This window comes from Podarcis tiliguerta (genome assembly GCF_965153285.1).
Source record: "Podarcis tiliguerta genome assembly, chromosome: 14".
Taxonomy (NCBI): Eukaryota; Metazoa; Chordata; class Lepidosauria; order Squamata; family Lacertidae; genus Podarcis; species Podarcis tiliguerta.
This window is the reverse complement of record NC_139547.1, coordinates 43,064,605-43,082,639: the sequence shown is the minus strand read 5'-3', so window position 1 is coordinate 43,082,639 and position 18,035 is coordinate 43,064,605. Positions and strand designations below refer to the sequence as shown.

At 48.0% G+C, this 18,035-nt stretch overlaps 1 protein-coding gene across 7 annotated transcripts in view; it reads right to left on the bottom strand.

Moving 5' to 3' along the window:
- Window positions 1-18,035, bottom strand: part of TECPR1 (tectonin beta-propeller repeat containing 1) — a 41,768-nt gene that overhangs the window by 10,354 nt on the left and 13,379 nt on the right. For all 7 annotated transcript variants that reach the window (XR_014504895.1, XR_014504896.1, XR_014504897.1 and 4 more), the window contains exons 8-20: window positions 17,674-17,775; window positions 16,605-16,750; window positions 15,742-16,247; window positions 14,026-14,171; window positions 12,468-12,623; window positions 10,533-10,682; window positions 9,204-9,361; window positions 8,534-8,661; window positions 7,028-7,130; window positions 4,623-4,719; window positions 3,559-3,638; window positions 2,266-2,322; window positions 484-658 (exon numbers count right to left, since the gene is read on the bottom strand). Coding sequence is in view for 1 of the 7 variants with exons in the window: in XM_083413339.1 (XP_083269465.1) it covers window positions 484-658; window positions 2,266-2,322; window positions 3,559-3,638; window positions 4,623-4,719; window positions 7,028-7,130; window positions 8,534-8,661; window positions 9,204-9,361; window positions 10,533-10,682; window positions 12,468-12,623; window positions 14,026-14,171; window positions 15,742-16,247; window positions 16,605-16,750; window positions 17,674-17,775 (2,004 nt within the window). In the remaining 6 variants the exon portion in view is untranslated. The remainder of the gene's footprint in view (window positions 1-483; window positions 659-2,265; window positions 2,323-3,558; window positions 3,639-4,622; window positions 4,720-7,027; window positions 7,131-8,533; window positions 8,662-9,203; window positions 9,362-10,532; window positions 10,683-12,467; window positions 12,624-14,025; window positions 14,172-15,741; window positions 16,248-16,604; window positions 16,751-17,673; window positions 17,776-18,035) is intronic.

The window sequence follows — 18,035 nt, the reverse complement described above, 5'->3', positions numbered from 1 at the left end:
CTATGATGCGATCCTAACACCTGGAAGGCCACAGGTCCCCCAGGCCTGAACTAAATGAGGATTGACCCTAACACGCCTCATTAAAAAAACAGCATTTATAACTGATTACCGAAGAGCATAAAGGTAAAGGTAAAGGGACCCCTGACCGTTAGGTCCAGTCATGGACAACTCTGGGGTTGCGGTGCTCATCTCGCTTTATTGGCCAAGGGAGCCGGCGTACAGCTTCCGGGTCATGTGGCCAGCATGACTAAGCTGCTTCTGGCGAACCAGAGCAGCACATGGAAACGCCGTTTACCTACCCGCTGGAGTGGTACCTATTTATCTACTTGAAGTGCTTTCGAACTGCTAGGTTGGCAGGAGCAGGGACCGAGCAACGGGAGCTCACCCAAGAGCATACAAACTAGCAAAGTGCACAAGTGATGTTATTTAGATTCATTTCAGGTGCTCAGTTTGCACGAACACACAAGAAAATAAAAGGCTCACAGCTGGGTTTTGGGGCGTGATGCATAGTCGACAAAGCACATCTCCCTTGTCGCTGATAGCCCAGAGAGCCACAAACTCGTCCTCAGCAGCCAGAGATTCAGGAATGATGGAAACGTCCCACAGGGCTATTGGGGGGACTTCCAGCCAAGGACCACTGGTGACATATCTGCATTTCCTGGAAAGGCAAGGGAGAGAGAAAGGAGGTGAGTAAAAGAGCAATGGAAGAGGACCTGCCTTACACACAGGAAGTCCAAGGTTCAATCCCCAGCATCTGCAAGTAGCTCTGGGAGAGACTCTCTTCCTAAAATTATGGGGACTGCTGCCAGCCAGAGTAGACAATACTGAAGATCAATTTCTTACAAATGCATGAACATTTATGATGCTATGAAGCACGGGATCGTGGGTGGCAGGATGCAAACACTTTCAAAACCTGACGCAGGGAATTGCGGTGGGGAACGTGGCTGAACTTCGAGGGCCATCAACCCCTTCTTTTCCCCATTTGCAGCTGCAGGATATACAACGGTTTGAGACCCGAGGGAGCCCTGCTAAGCACCAGGAACTGGCGCTTCAGGGCCCAGAAAAACCTGAACCTGCAGCCAAGGGGAGGCCAAAAACCGCAGTGGGCAGCAATTCAAGTTGTAGGTTTACAGAAGCTAACGAAGGCATGTGTGTTTTACCGATTAGCCAAATGAGCATGATGCAATGTTGGGCCTGGATGAACAGCAGTTCAGCACAAGAAGATATTTAGAAAGCCAAGCTAATAAGGGCACAGCTGTGTGGTGGTCGGGAGGTCAAAGGGCAAAGAGAATGATCAGGGCACTGATGCCTTCCACCTTGGCACGGAAATAAAAAAACCACCCAACTCATTCCTCCTACATTTGCTTTGCTTTATTTGGGGGGGGGGGGGGTTGAGTGGAGATTGGAAGGCCGGTCCTAAAGGATCTACACTGGCTCCCATTATGTATCTGAGCACAATTCAATGTATTGGTGTTGACTTTAAAAGCCCTCGATGGCCAGGTGCATTTCACCAGCTCAATGGCGAGCGATGGCCCCAATCCTTGCACTAGTCCAGGGGGCAGGGGCTGGGGGTCTGTTCATACTGAAACTCACAAAGACCAGAGAGATCAGGGAGACTGAGTATTCACCATTATAACTCTGAATAGGAGTTGTTGGGAATTGCAAGTGAGGCAGGAGTGCTGTTGAGCACTCATCGCGTCCAGTTTGCAAGCTTCCCATGAGCATCTGTTTAACTGGTCCACGAGCCGCCCGCTTGGTGAGTCCCCGTGCGCTGCGCTAAACTGGCGCAGCGCAGCACGGGTACTCTCTTCCGCCGCTCCGGAAATCGCTTCTGCACATGCCCAGACGTCGGAAATCGCTTCTGCGCAGGTGTGATTTCGGCATCTGGGTATGCGCAGAAGCGATTTCTGGCGGACATGCTCAGACGTTATTTCCGGCATTACGCTGCGCCAGTCCGGCCCACGAAGGATCTCCGTGGGAGTGATCTGGCCCATGCCCGGTAAGCCTTGCTGACCCCTGATCTGGTCGGTCACTGTGAGAACAGGATGGCAGGGTTATTTATAGATTCTTATGAACCTGCCAATGACTCCATAGTAAGGCCGTTAACTTAAAGCAGTATAGAATAGAATCAGATTTTAAAAATCGACAAAGTATGTGGTAAGGGAAGCAGGCCAATGTACGTGCAAAGGAAGGGAAAATTCTTTTCCCCCTCCCGCAATATACCTGAGAGGTACCTAAACTATTTTTGAGTGTGATGTGCTTTACCTGGCCCAGCGCCTTCGTCGCACAAAGTCCTTCATTGTCTTGTGCCCGTGATAAGACCTGCAGGAAGGAGAGACGCACTGTTTTTTAATGCTGTCCACTGGCAAAAAGATAAAGAGGTCCTGGCCCTTCGCTCCTCAGACAAAGGGTGGCTTGTTGGGCCAACCAGGCTCCTATGTTGGGGGTTAGCCACTTGTCACAAGTGAACTTTTGCTAAAGAGCAAAGCAACACCCCGGTGCCAGACTTATTTTTCGTATAAATGGAGTTTATGGAGTTCTGTACAGTCTAATGGGACAAGAGTAATGAAACAAATTCAGATCTTCTTGCTGTTGGTTCCATAAACTGATACAGGCACAAAGAGCACCAGATTTTGAATTTACTTTGATCCTCCCCATTTCCCTCCAAGGTGCACAAACTTGGTCCTTTTCCTCTTCACAACAACCCTGCAGTGAGGTCCAGCTCCAAATTTGAAGGAGGCCTTGGTGGGATTCATCTGGTGGCAGCAGCAGCGGATGTGCTGTAATCAGTGCTGGGCTACTTGGACATACAGAGAGCGAGGGGGCTGTTCTCCGCCCCCTGCCTCCAAGAAGATCCTAATTTTTTTAAAAGCAAGATTTTAGCATTTGTAGAACCTGAGCTATGAGGCAAAACGTACAAGCACCAATCTTCTCCATTTAGCTTTTTACTTCTCCCACCACTGGAATGCTTCCTGTGGGCAGCCATTCTTGGAGATGCCATTTTAATTTCCCACAATCCCCTGGAGCAACACTGTGGAGGGCATCATGGGAAATGAAAATGGCGGGGCCCAGACAGCAGCAGGCCCCACCTGAACGTTAGGTAAAAATAAATTTTAACCCAATAAATGCAGAAACGAGAATCTTGGGTCACATTCATACTGTACATTTGAAGCATTATGATACTGCTTTAAGCAGTCATGGCTTCCCCCAAAGAATTCTGGGAGCTGTAGTTTGTTAAGAGTGCTGAGAGTTGTTAGGAGACCTTATCCCCCTTCACACGCCTTTAATTTCATGAGTTCCCTCTGAAGAGGGATTAGATTGTTAAGCCACTCTGAAAACTGTTGCTCTGTGAGGGCAACAAAGGTCTAACAAGAACTCTTTAGATGTATGGTGTGGAAGTAACCTTGAATGGATTACAACATAATATTTTCCCCCTGTGTTTTTTCTCAAAATCTTCTGTTCCTGTTGCCATTCTTAAGACTTCATAAGCAGATACAGGGGAGGTAACTTATGCAAGCCAAACCATTTAGCAGTAGTAAAGAAAACAATAAGCCTTACGCTGGAAAGTCAGCTGCATATTGCCACCCTTCCCGATCAGTGCCGCCCGAAACGCTAAAATCGATGTACCAGTCAGAAACCTGGATTGAGTGGAGAGAAAGTGAAGGATTCAGAAGGAGAAGGAGAAGAAAACTGATCCCTATCCAGGACCAGCAACATAAATTTTGAGAAAGCTCCTAGCAGGGTGCCCCCTGGTGGCTTCCTCCAGTAGCAGCAGTTGGGTCTGGAAAGCCGCTCCTCCAGGTTAAAGTCACCACAATGAACTGGAGCAAAGCTATGGTTGGGCCCTTTTGGGGGAATTGTGGGAAATTAAAAAATGGGAGGTGGGAACAGGCGAGGGGGTGGGCCAAGGCAGTTCTACACCAGCAGTCAAGAGTTCTCACACTGATCCTATCCATACATCCCCAACCGAAAAACTCCCAGTGCAAAACAGAAAAAAAACTAGTTTAGGGAAAAACTAGTTGTCACACAGGATTTTCCAATATCCTTTTCGAAACTGGAGTAGGCAGCAAACAGAGCAGTGGCACCCGAACTAATGGATTCAAGTTACAAGAAAGAAGAGTCCAACGAAATATCAGTAAGAGCTGTTCGACAGTGGAACAGATTCTCACAAAGAGATGGGGGAATCTCCTTCCTTGGAGGCTTTTAAGCAGAGGTGGCCATCTCTCATGGATGCTATAGCTGAGATTCCTGTATCACAGAGGATTGGACTAGATGATGTGGGGTCCCTTCCAGCTCGAAAACTCTATGGTTCTATGAACCTTCCCTGGCTGTAGCTCAGTGGTAGAGGATCTGCCTCGCATGCAGGAAGTCCTGGGTTCAATCCCAGGATCGTCAGATATGGAAGGGAGAGTCTACCCTGCCCAAAGCCCTGGAGAGCTGCTGCCAGTCAGTGTAGACAATACTGAGCTAGGTGAATCAATCATCCACCTCCGTACATGGCATACAGGCTTGTGACTTGTCCATAGCTGGGACAGGGAGGGATACATTTCCAGAAAATCTGTTGCTGCAAGTCAGTTCATCTTTGCACCAGGGCAATGTCCAGAACGGTCCAGTCCTCTTACCCAAGACCATTGTGGCGACGGGGGCTTGGTGTTGGTCTTCGTACACTCCTGCAAGCCGGAGGCATCGCTCCACATATACCGATCCGTGGGGAGGCCCCTGTAAGACAAAACACACACAGGACGCTCACTGCCTGATCTTCTGTGTGCTGACTCAGTTAGTTAAGTCCCATTCTGTTCAGTGGAGTTCAGTCCTGTGTGTTGCAGCCTAAAAGAAACCACTTCACACCAGAAATGCCTTCCTTGCATAACAGAGTACAGTGGTACCTCGTGTTATGGCCGGGATCTGTTCTGGGGGCCCGTCCGTTAACGTGAAATGCCCGCAACTCGAAGTGCTGTATCTGCGCAGGCGCACGGCGCAATTTGGCGCTTCTGCACATGCGGCAAAACCCGGAAGTAACCCGTTCCGGTACTTCTGGGTTGCTGTGGGACGTAACGTGAAAAGACACAACATGAAGCAGATGCAACATAAGGTATGACTGTATTAGGGAGCAGCCTTTGAGACTTTGCTGAGTTGGGTCCACGTGTAACATCCAACCACGGTTTAGCGGTGCTTGAGCTTCTGGGCTCCCTGCCGCTCCTCTGCTGTTTCCCCGTGTGATTTTCAGAGCTGGAATCCAGGCCTTTCCTTACATTACATGGCAGTTAAAATGAAGGAAGCTGTGGTCAATTCCCAGGTCACCGATGAGGGTTCTTGCACGAAACATAGTTCCAAGCCCACCTTCTCTCGGTTTCATCAACATCGGAGGCACAGTTGGTGGTGACATGAGACAGAGCCTTTTCGGTGGCTGCCCCAAGATTGTGGAATTCCCTCCCAAAAGAGGTTGGACTAACTCCTTCACTATCTTTGATGTTTTATTGTGTTTTTAATATTCTGTTGGAAGCCGGCCAAAGTGGCTGGGAGGCCCAGCCAGATGGGCGGGGTATAAGTAATAAATTATTATGATGATTATTATCATCCTTCTGCCAGCAGTCTAAGGCCTTCCTATCCTTTGAAAACTAGGCACAGATTATGTTGGTGGTTTTTTAAAAAAACTAATTATCTTTTTTATTGATTTTCAGGGATATAAACATACAACATAAAACAGTACGAAATCCAAATATTGAGATTACTCTGAATCTCCTGACTCCTCCACATCCCTTCCATGGGTCCTTTTAATTCTATTTTCAACTGCATATCAGTACTTCTCCATTTTTTCATCTTCCTAAATTATCTATATGTTGTTCCAAGTGTATTTAAAATCCTGCTAATGTTTTGACCTGTTTACAATGATTTTGTATATACATTATAAACATTTCCCATTCTTTTTTAAATTTCCTGCCTTGATTCCTGAGCTTCCCAGTTAATTTTGCCATTTTGCCATAGTCCATCAACTTTGTGGGTGTTAATGCCTCTTCTAAATGTGTTTTATTGTATTTTAGACACCGTTTTTAACCAGTTTCTATTACTGTGTATAGATGATGTCTTTAAAGTGTTGCTAAGCCACCTTGAATCCCAACTTGGGAGAAAGGCAACATATAAATACTTCAAATCAATAAGCAGATTTATCTCATTCAGAAGTTACATTTCTTGACAAATATATAAGCAGATGATTTGTTTCTCTTGACAACAAAACTGGGCCGTGCAGTTTCCACAAAGCGAGTCCTAGGCATGCTTTCTTCCACCCAACCACCTGGTCCCGGCACCCATGCTAAAGGTTTTTTGGGCAAACACACCCTCAAGTGGTGAAATCTAGCATTTACCCAGTGCAGAGAACTTCCTAGGCCTCCCAAGCTTGGTGAACTATCAGACCTAAGAGTTTGAAAGGTCCTGAAAGACCTATATTGGCTCCCAGTACATTTCCAAGCACAATTCAAAGTGTTGGTGTTGACCTTTAAAGCCCTCAATGGCCTCGGCCCAGTATAGCTGAAGGAGCGTCTCCACCCCCATCGTTCAGCCCAGACATTGAGGTCCAGCGCTGAGGGCCTTCTCAGGAGTGACACCCACCCTGTGGAACGTTCTCCCATCAGATGTCAAGGAAATAAACAGCTATCTGACTTTTAGAAGACATCTGAAGGCAGCCCTGTTTAGGGAAGCATTTAATGTTTGATGTTTTATCGTGTTTTTAATATACTGTTGGGAGTATATTAAAAATAATAAATAAATAATAAATTTGTTGTTGTTGTTTTTATTATTATTTGAAATGTTCAATGCACACAGATGTGGGCAAGTCATCTTGCAAGGACCGTAATCCAGAATCAAAACCAGGTTTTGATGCTAGTGGGCAGAGCAAATGGAAATGGTTGCTTGCTTGCTGTTAAAAACGACAACTAAAAAAACGAATAGAGTCAGCCAAGTAAGACCAGTAGACTCCAATGGACGTACCCCAAGAGAGTCACTCTGAAGTTTGCCCCTCAGCACCCCGTACCTGCTGCTGTATCCAGTGACAGGATTCCACCGCTGATTCTCATAAATGTAGACACACTTCACATCCGACTGCGAGTAAATGTTATCTGCGCTGCTTGCTAGACCTACAAGACCCAGACCATTAATCACGCCCCAATATTGAACGTCCATTTCCCATTTTAAATATTGATATCCTTCCCTAAATTAATATATACAGGAATGTGTATGAATGTATATGCATGTATGTGTCTATAAATACACACACACAAAATATAATATAATACTGTGTATAATACCAGTCTGTATCTGTATTAGATTTGAAATTGTTTCTACATATGGAATTGTTTTTATTGCTGTCAAAGTGCATGTAGATAAATAGGTACCGCTCTGGCGGGAAGGTAGACAGCGTTTCTGTGCGCTGCTCTGGTTCGCCAGAAGCGGCTTAGCCATGCTGGCCACATGACCCGGGAAAACTGTACGCGGACAAACGCCAGCTCCCTCGGCCTGTAAAGTGAGATGAGCGCCGCAACCCCAGAGTCATCCGCGACTGGACTTAACTGTCAGGGGTCCTTTACCTTTACTGTGAGATCTTATGGGAAGCGATTCAGAAAGGATCTGGAAACCAAGCCTTATGAGCAACGGTTGTGGAACTTGGGTATGTTTAGCCTGGAAAAGTGCAGATCAAGAGGAGCTATGATAAAGGTAAAGGTAAAGGTACCCCTGCCCGTACGGGCCAGTCGTGTCCGACTCTAGGGTTGTGCGCCCATCTCACTTAAGAGGCCGGGGGCCAGCGCTGTCCGGAGACACTTCCGGGTCACGTGGCCAGCGTGACGAAGCTGCTCTGGCGAGCCAGCACCAGCGCAGCACACGGAAACGCCGTTTACCTTCCCGCTATAAAGCGGTCCCTATTTATCTACTTGCACTTAAGAGTGCTTTCGAACTGCTAGGTGGGCAGGAGCTGGGACCGAAAGACGGGAGCTCACCCCGCCGCGGGGATTCGAACCGCCGACCATGCGATCGGCAAGCCCTAGGCACTGAGGTTTTACCCACAGCGCCACCCGCGTCCCTGGAGCTATGATAGCCATCTTCAAATATATCAAGGGCAGTCTCATGTAGGATGGAGCAAGCTTGTTTTCAGGAGGGTAGACCCAAAATAATGGCTCTAAGCTCCAAGAAAGGAGATTCTGACGAAACGTCAGGAGGAACTTTTCGACACTAAGAGCTGCTTGACAGTGGGACGGGCTCCCTTGGGAGGTGATGGACTCTCCTTCCTTGGAGGTTTTTCAGCAGAAATTGGATGGCCCTCTGTCATGTATGATCTAGTAGAGACTCCTGAATTGTAAGGGGTTGCTGCGCATGTGTATTTGGGTCGCCAGCGTGATGGCAGTCATAGAGATATTATTATATAGTAAGATAACCCACCTGTCAATTATAATGCCAGGTCATTGGCAGGTGGGATGTCCCACCCAGGGGCGTCATCTAGGCCCCCCTGCAAGTACAGAGATCAACATGAAAATATATTTCTTACCTGAGAAGAAACTTCCTCCATATCCACCGGTGTAAACCCAGGCGGTGTGGTCGTACCCCACGCCCCAGACTATGCCACGGCTGTTGCATTCAATCATTCGGAGATGTCCACCTATCTGGCGCCAGAACCTGCAGGACAAAAAAAATAAAATCTGCTCAGCATCCCCCCAGGATACAGAACCATCTAAACCAGCCTTTCTCAACCTGTGGGTCCCCAGATACTGTTGGACTACAACTCCCATCACCCCTAGCTAGCAAGGCCAGAGCTCAGGGATGATGGGAGTTGTAGTCCAACAACATCTGGGGACCCACAGGTTGAGAACTGCTGAAACCAATCCACCTATTCTATAAACAAACATTTTTATTTTTATTTCAATTTTAGCCCATCCCTCCTCCAACGAGTTCGGGGACGCACACCTGGCTCCCTCAATAGCCGGTAAAACAACCTGTAAGGTAGGCTAAGGAGAGTGAGAGAGCCCTTAAATTGGCTAGGAAACAACCCCAGTAGAGACCTCTGAGTTTACTGGAACAGGTTCGGGCCTGTCCTCTGCCGGTCAATCGAAATTTGCCATGTGTTTGATTCCCCCCCCCCCAAACCCGGCAAAAAAAGGGCAAATTTGCAGCCACACATATAATCCATTAGCAAGGGAGACTTATTAAAGCTTTCTTACATTTGGTCACACGGTGTTGGGTGTGTCGCTGCCTCCATGTCGGGACTTGGCTCACTAGCGAAGATGTCCCCTTTGCAGGTCACGGACCAGATGGCCTGATGGGAGGGGGGGCCCTGGATCTGCCGGCTTTCGCAGCAGGACATGCTCAGGAGAGCCAGCTGGGAGGCACGACAGGAGGAAACATTTAGTCACGGGGAACACCAGCAGTTTGAGCATTGCAGCTCCTTTAAAATACGAATCAAGAGATGACACTATGCATTTAAAGCAGGCCTGTCCAACCGGAAAAAGCTCAACAACTCTGGTCAATAAAATGGGTAGATCACTGCCAGTTTATTTATAGTGGGAGTCGATCGCAGTCTCTTGGAAGTTGGACACCCCTGATTTAAAGCATCCTACTATGTTATTGGGACGCAGGTGGCGCTGTGGGTTAAACCACAGAGCCTAGGACTTGCCGATCAGAAGGTCAGCGGTTCGAATCCCCGTGACGGGGTGAGCTCCTATTGCTCGGTCCTGCTCCTGCCAACCTAGCAGTTCGAAAGCACGTCAAAGTGCAAGTAGATAAATAGGTCCTGCTCCGGCAGGAAGGTAAACTGCATTTCCGTGTGCTGCTCTGGTTCGCCAGAAGCAGCTTGGTCATGCTGGCCATATGACCTGGAAGCTGTACGCCGGCTCCCTTGGCCAATAAAGCAAGATGAGCACCGCAACCCCAGAGTCGGCCACGACTGGACCTAATGGTCCCTTTACCTTTTTACTATGTTATCAGTCATGGCTTTGCTTAAAGAATCACGGGAAGTGTAGTTTGCTAAGGGTGCTGCGAGTTGTTAGGAGACCCCCCTATTCCCCCTCACAGAGCCACAATTCCCAGAGTTTCCTGGAGAAGAGGGATGGATGGCTAACTGTAAAATTCTCAGAATGATTTAACAGTCTATCCCAGCCTCTCTCAACCTGTGGGGCCCCAGATGTTGTTGAACTACAACTCCCATCACCCCTAGCTAGCAAGGCCAGAGCTCAGGGATGATGGGAGTTGTAGTCCAACAACATGTGGAGACCCACAGGTTGAGAACCGTTGGTCTATCCCTTTCCCCAGAGAACTCTGGGAATTGTGGGAACGAAAGGTCTAAACACCTCTCAACAGCCTCACTGAACTACGTTTCTTGGGATTCTCTGAGGGAAGCCATGAGTGATAAAGTGGTATCATACTGCTTTAAATGTATAGTGCAGATGGGAGCTTTTTTTTTTTTTTAAGGCAATATTCGAATCTGATACACAAGGGATGAATTTCAAAACACGCCCTGTTGATTTCAGCATGCATTTGGTCTTTGAGCTCACCCAGTCGTGCATCTCCTGTTCGGTGGCAGCTGCTAGTCGGATGGGCCAGCGCTGCTTGGTTTTTTCCGGCGTATACAGAGCGAAGGAATGCTTGGCCTCATTCAGGATCTCAACCAGGATGGTGACTTCATTGAGGAACACATGGATGTACTGGGAAAACACACACAAAATACAAGCTTTTTTAAACTGAGGAGCGCATTCACCCGACCACAGGATGCACCTTGTTTTAGAGGGGGAGAACAACAAGAAAAAAAAACCTCCCCCTCTCTGCTCAGAGCCCCTTCCATTTCTCCTCCCGCTTGGCTGAAGGGGCGCTGCACAGCTCTCCCTCTCTGATAAAGCCAGGAGAGTTTTGCTCTCCCGGCTTCAGCAAAAGGAACCTGAAGCCTTTGGAGCGCAGTGTGAGTTCCCGTTGCGTTCCAAAGGCTTCAGGCGGCTATCATAGAATCATAGAGTTGGAAGAGACCACAAGGGCCATCGAGTCCAACCCCCTGCCAAGCAGGAAACACCATCAGAGCACTCCTGACATATGGTTGTCAAGCCTCTGCTTAAAGACCTCCAAAGAAGGAGACTCCACCACACTCCTTGGCAGCAAATTCCACTGTCAAACAGCTCTTACAGTCAGGAAGTTCTTCCTAATGTTTAGGTGGAATCTTCTTTCTTGTAGATGAGTGAGTGAGATGGGTGAGTGAGTTAAGGAGTCAATAGTGCTGAAGAAGCTCTCCATAGGTAGCTTCAGAAGCTATCCAAACCAACAACAGCTATCCCTGAAGCCTGGAGAGCGAGAGGGGTCAGTGCACACCGACCCCTCTCGCTCTCCAGGCTTCAGCGAAAGCAACGCGTAGCCTCTGGAGCACGGAGGGAGCGCTCCCTCTGCGCTTTGGAGGCTTCGTGTTGCTATCGCTGAAGCCAAGGAGTCGCTCCATAGGACGCACACACATTTCCCCTTAATTTTTGGAAGGGAAAAAGTGCTTCCTATAGAGCGAAAAATACGGTAATAACAACTGAATCTTGGAATTTTTAAAGAATCTGGTGGAAAGCATTGGGTGAAGGGTCCTGGCTCAGTGGTAGAGCACCTGCTCTGCATGCAGAAGGTCCCAGGTTCAGTCCCCGGCATCTCCAGGTAGGGTTGGAAAAGTCTGCTGTCTGGAATCTTGGGGAGCCACTGCCTGCCAGTGTAGATAATACTGAACTAGATGGGCCTATGGTCAGGAATCTGCCAGTATAAGGCACATTCCCATGTTCCTCACATAGGAGGCCATCATCTAAGATGGTGCCTTGTACTCCAACATGTATTTGGATAATTAGAAATAGAAGTATCCTCCCTTTTCCAAACAGTTTTGTCATATACAGTCGTACCTTGGATTTCGAACGGCTTAGCTGCCCAACGTTTCAGCTCCCGAAAGACCGAAAACTGGAAGCGAGTGTTCCAGTTTCTGAACTTTTTTTGTAAGCCGAATGTCTCACAGGGCTCCCTGTCTCACAGGAGCTTCCTGCAGCCAATCAGAAGCCACGCTTTGGTTTCCGAACGTTTTGGAAGTCGAACGGACTTCTGGAACGGATTCCGTTCAGCTTCCAAGGTACAACTGTACTTAAAAATGCTAAATGCTAATTTTAGCACAATGGAAGAGATATTCATATATATATTATATAGGCGTGAATGCTTCATGGAGGAGAAATTAAGAATTTGGCAATCGACCCAGTTGAATGGTATTGCATCTGCTTATTATGCTGCTCATTAATTATATGAAGCAAACAGCGCATTTTTCGGACATTTTCACAGAAACGTAGAGTACTGAAAAGTTTTCTGGGATGGGTGGAAAATCCATCTCACATCATGTTATAAATTTACAAAGCAAATCAGTGCATAAAATACAGACAGCGCAGAGAGCTCAGTGTGGCTTCTCTAGAGAGAATATGGCCGCGTGCCAGTACCTTCTTCTCCTCATAGTGCATGTAATAGATGAAGAGGATGCTGTCCCGTGTGCCGTCGTTCCCGGTGAACTGCTCTAGGGCCACCCGCACATCAACCCATCTGTAGGGCTTCCAGCTTCTCCACCACTGCAAGGTTCCAGTTTTGACCCAGACAGACTGGAGAAGCAAAAATGAAATGAAATGAATACAATAGGTAAAGGTAAAGGGACCCCTGACCATTAGGCCCAGTCGTGACCGACTCTGGGCTGCGGCACTCATCTCGCTTTATTGGCCGAAGGAGCCGGCATACAGCTTCCGGGTCCTGTAGCCAGCATGACTAAGCCGCTTCTGGCAAACCAGAGCAGCGCATGGAAATGCCGTTTACCTTCCCGTCACAGCGGTACCTATTTATCTACTTGCACTTTGACGTGCTTTCGAACTGCTAGGCGGGCAGGAGCAGGGACCGAAGAACAGGAACTCACCCCTTCGCGGGGATTCCAACCGCCGACCTTCTGATCTGCAAGTCCTAGGCTCTGTGGTTTAACCCACAGCGCCACCCGCGTCCAATGAATACAATGCAATAAAACCACAACTACCCAACAGCATCATTTAGGTGCAGAAGCCACAAGGGGGCCAAACACCTCCGCTCCCCTTCACTCCATCACTCCTCCTCTCTACTACAGACAGTAGCGGGCAGAAGGTTATACTATGGTGGTTGTGCAGAGAAAGCAGACAGAGATTTCCCCCCCCTTCTCTGGGGCCATCCAGCAAAGTTGCTGGGTGGGAGGTTCCAGACAAAAGTACTTATTTATGCTCTTGAACGATGGAATTTCTTGCCACAGGATGTGGTGATAGTGATTGACTTACATAACTTTAAAAGTAGGTTAGACAGGTCAAATTCCTTTCGGCGCACCCATTGTCAGAATTGTAGGTTGTTAGCATCTTGAGGCATGGAACCTGATCCCCCCCCCCCCCCGGCCTCATTCTGTATAGTAGGGGTGGCAAACACATAGGTCCTAGAACCTCATGCTGCATCCAATCAATTTTTTTCTGGCCCTAAAGAGACTTCAACCTGCTTCTCCCCTCCTCCATAACATGCCCCCATAACAGAGGTATAGTCATGTTTACTACTATTATTAGGAACTCAGCGATAAAACTCTTATATATACAGTCATACCTTGGGTTGAAGTAGCTTCAAGTTAAGTATTTTCAGGTTGCGCTCCACGGTGACCAAGAAGTAACCGAGTGCGTTACTTCCGGGTTTTGCCGCTTGCGCATGCGCAGATGCTCAAAATGACATCACACGCATGCGTGGAAGCGGCGAAACGCGACCCGCGCACACGCGTGTTACGTTCGCTTCAGGATGCGAATGGGGCTCAGAACGGATCCCGTTCGCATCCAGAGGTACCACTGTATTAGGAACTTAGCCATAAAGCTCTTAATACATAATATCAAAACTGCATGAAAAATGTAGTTTGGAGAGTTTTCTGCTCATCTCCGAGGTCCTTCAGAGTCCCTCAGCTTGCTCATTTTGAAGGTCGAAATGCAGGACAAGATGGTAGCCCCTCTCCACGCTTACCTGCTCGACAGCCTGTTCATAGTGTCGGAAGTTCTCCACCTCCCGCCGAGTCCTTTCCGTGAGCTGCTGAAAGATCTGCTTCCGCCACACGGCAGTCTGTGCGGGGGTGATGGAGAGAGAGAGGGACTGCCCAGAAGAGGATAAGGCTACGGCAGAAAAGGAGGAGCACATAATTAAGGACTAGGCAACAGAACATCTAGAAGGCCTCAAGTTCAATCCCTGTCGCTTTTGGTTCAAAAAGGACCAGGAAGTTGGTGATGTGATAACTTCTGCCTGAGACCTGAGAGAGCCACCGGAAGTCAGGAGAGACAACACTGGCTTAGACAGGTAAGCCATTGCTTCTACCTGGGGAAGGAGAGCACCTCAATGTTAGAGCAACTGCCCTGCATGCAGGAGGTCCCAGGTTCAATGCCCAGGTACAGCTGGCAATGTTCCCTATCAGGAACCCAGGGGAACTGCTGCCTGTCAGTGTAGGCAGTATGGAACTAGATGGACCACCGAGTCTGACTCAGTATAAGGCGGCTTCCTATGTCCCACACCACATATTTAAAGCACATGGGTTTCTGGGAACTGTAGTTTGTGAAAGGTGCCAGGAACTATAGCTACCTGAGAGGTAAACTACAGTTCCCAGGATTCTCTAGGGGAAGCCAAGTGCTTTATATGTTTGGCATGGATGTGAGGCAACTTCATACATCCCACTGCCACACACAGACTTCATTGCCCTAGGTAAGTACCAAAGTTTGAGGTAGGGTTCCAAGACCAATTACTAAGAAGAAGAGAAAAAACATAGCACTATGTTTTATCAGAAGCCACTGTGTTGTCTCTCCAGATCATGGGTAGACAAACTAAGGCCCGGAGCCCAGATCCGGCTCAATCGCCTTCTAAATCCCGCAGACGGTCCGGGAAACAGTGTGTTTTTACATGAGTAGAATGTGTGCTTTTATTTAAAATGCATCTCTGGGTTACTTGTGGGGCACAGGAATTTGTTCATTCCCCCCCCCCAAATAGTCCGGCCCCCCACAAGGTCTGAAGGACAGTGGACCGGCCCCCTGCTGAAAAAGTTTGCTGACCCCAGCTCCAGATGTTGCTGGACTACAACTCCCATCAGCCTCTACCAACATGCGCAACTATCAGGGATGATGGGAGCTGTAGTCCAACACCATCAAGGGACTCAGCTCTGGAGAAGGCTAACTTAAAGCGAAGAGATAGCCGCACAAATGCCAGGAGTCTTGCAAATCTGAGGGAAAGGGGTCGGCCTTACTCATAGAGACTTGTCCAGGCTTCAGGCCTAGTTCTTATAAATGAATGAGACAGCAGACCTATGTCTGGACTATACAATTTCAGGCCAGTTGTGGGGGTTCAATATTCCTTCACAAAAAGAAAAGAACACACCACCAGCTGGTCAGGGAAAGGTTAGCTAGAATCCATCTCCAGAAAGATCTGGATAGTTTTCCTTGCATACTGAACTATTTTGTACAGAACAGTCATGTGAATTCCCACCTGCCGTCTTAAGTAGTACAGGCCAGACACAGGTTTACCAGACACCGCTGCACATGAAACTTAGGTGTGTCTCAACGTTAAGTCTGTGACCAAAGGATAGAGATTTAAACGTGGGACCTTACAGGGCTGGATCAATGGGAACGAAGGACCACAGGGGAAGTGTACACATTCAGAAGGGGACATGGAGATGGTTCAAACACTGGAAATCTCCCCCACCTGACTGCACTGTGAACCACTTGAGGGAGCTGTGTGAATCCACAAAGCAGCCTCCGCCACAGACCCAGGCCCACAACGGATGTTCATCGGCCTCCAAATGATCCTCTATGCCAACGGACAACGTGCCAAAAGAGGACAGGCTGGATGCCTCAGCCGAGGCGCTTGCAGAGGCCGCAGCTGGCTTCTTGGCCTCCTTCAGGTCAATGTTTGTCCACTGCAATTCGGCGGGTTGAGACTCTGGACCCAAGGCAGGCGCTTCTGGGACATCCGCCAGCCCTTTATCCGCCGCAGGGTTGGCTTCGTCAAGAGGGGACGGGACAAGATTCACAGCCGGGCCTGCGTCCGATTCCGGGGCCTGCTGGGGCTTGTTGTCACCTGCCGCACACCCAGGCAGGCAAACGTTTTCCAGAACCAGAGGTGCCTCGATATCAGACGGGAGGTCTCCATCACTTCGGAATATGGAGTTGGTTTGTTCCTTGATGTCATCCGTGAAGAAACAGCCAGCACTTGGGGAAAGGGTGAAGAGAAAGAGATTGCACCGGATCCAAGCCCGTTATCATTCAGTAGCAAGCTTGCCAAGCCAATTATATATACAGTGGTACCTTGGGTTATGAGCTTAATTCGTTCTGGAGGTCCGTTCTTAACCTGAAACTGTTCTTAACCTGAGGTACCACTTTAGCTAATGGGGCCTCTCACTGCTGCCACATGATTTCTGTTCTCATCCTGAAGTTCTTAACCTGAGGTACTATTTCTGGGTTAGCAGAGTCTGTAACCTGAAGTGTCTGTAACCCGAGGTACCACTGTAGTAGAAGATTATGGTTTTTGTTGTTGTTAAAAGCACATTCTCAGGGTTTCTAAGTTACCTGAGGAGACTTGTTGAGCTGCCAGTCTGCGATCGGTCACTATCTCGGCTGCAAACAATCGCTTTCCACGTTTTCCCACTCAGCTCACTTGGGGTGACGCCTTGACGGAAATAAACGGCTCTGTCCTCACAGCTGATCCCCCAGACCTAGACAGGGAGAGAGAGAGAAGATAAAGCAGAAATGTAAGAAAATAGATGTTCAGCTCCCTTGTGGCTGACATCGCAAAAGAAGTGGTTCCCAGGCATTGCGCTGTAGCAAGTACGAGCAACTTTATTATTTGACACAATATTTATTTATCTGATATATTTATATACTGCCTAATGCCAAAATAAGCTTCAAAGCAGTTTGCAGGTATGAAAATGCAAGCATGAAAACAAAGCAGCCATAATTAGAATACAAAACCAAAACACGCAGTAAAACAGCCCCATTTGAACACTGAAATATAAACATCCACAATTAAAATACACAGTGAAACGATCCCATTAAAACCACGCAGTAATTAAAACAGGAGACTCAGGCCGAGAAAAATGTTTGAGTTGACAGGTACCCCAAAAGATGATATGTAAAATAGAAAATGCAAAGATAATTAAAAATAAAATAAACCAGACTAGTGAAACCTCTGCACCTCTCCTTAGCAAATGCTTTGAATAAAATCTCTACAGATTTTAACCCTAAACTAAGTTGAGGGGATTGTTTTTCCTACACACCCAACCACCTACGACCTCACCCTTTTAACCTGAGATGCAAGGCTTGTGTTCTGCCAGTGAGCTATGGTTCTGCTCATCCCGGTTCAGTTGTAGAAGAGTCAATCCTATGAACGGGTTCAAAGTTTTTTTCTTTTTGCTGGCCTGGTTCAACTTCCAATGGGGCTAATGTTCCAGACCTGCTTGGATACCTGCTCTGCTGCTTCTAAAGCAGGCACAGGCAAACTCCGGCCCTCCAGATGTTTGGGACTACAATTCCCATCATCCCTAGCTAACATGACCAGTGGTGAGGGGTGAGGGGAATTGTAGTCCCAAACATCTGGAGGGTCGGAGTTTGCCTATGCCTGTCCTCAAGGGAGCCTCACCTGGTCATTCAAGCCGACGTTTACCATCACCATCTCGCCAACCATCTCGATCCAGCTGGTGCCGCAAGGATTGTGAGAGTTCACACCTCTTCTGAACCAGACCTGAGGGGAGAATATCCAAAATTACTGCTTGGTGGCTCCGGATTTGTCTACCAACTCTGTTCCCCTCCCCAATCGAACTCTGAAACTGGAATAAATTATGCAGAGTAGCAATACTCACATTCCTGAATTACTTTATAGGTTACACAGAAAATGGCAACTGGCTCCGTTTGCGTTACGCATTTAAGGGAGTAATCATACCACTTTAAAAAGTCACGGCTCTCCCGCAAAATCCTGGGAGCTGTCGTTTGTTAAGGGTGCTG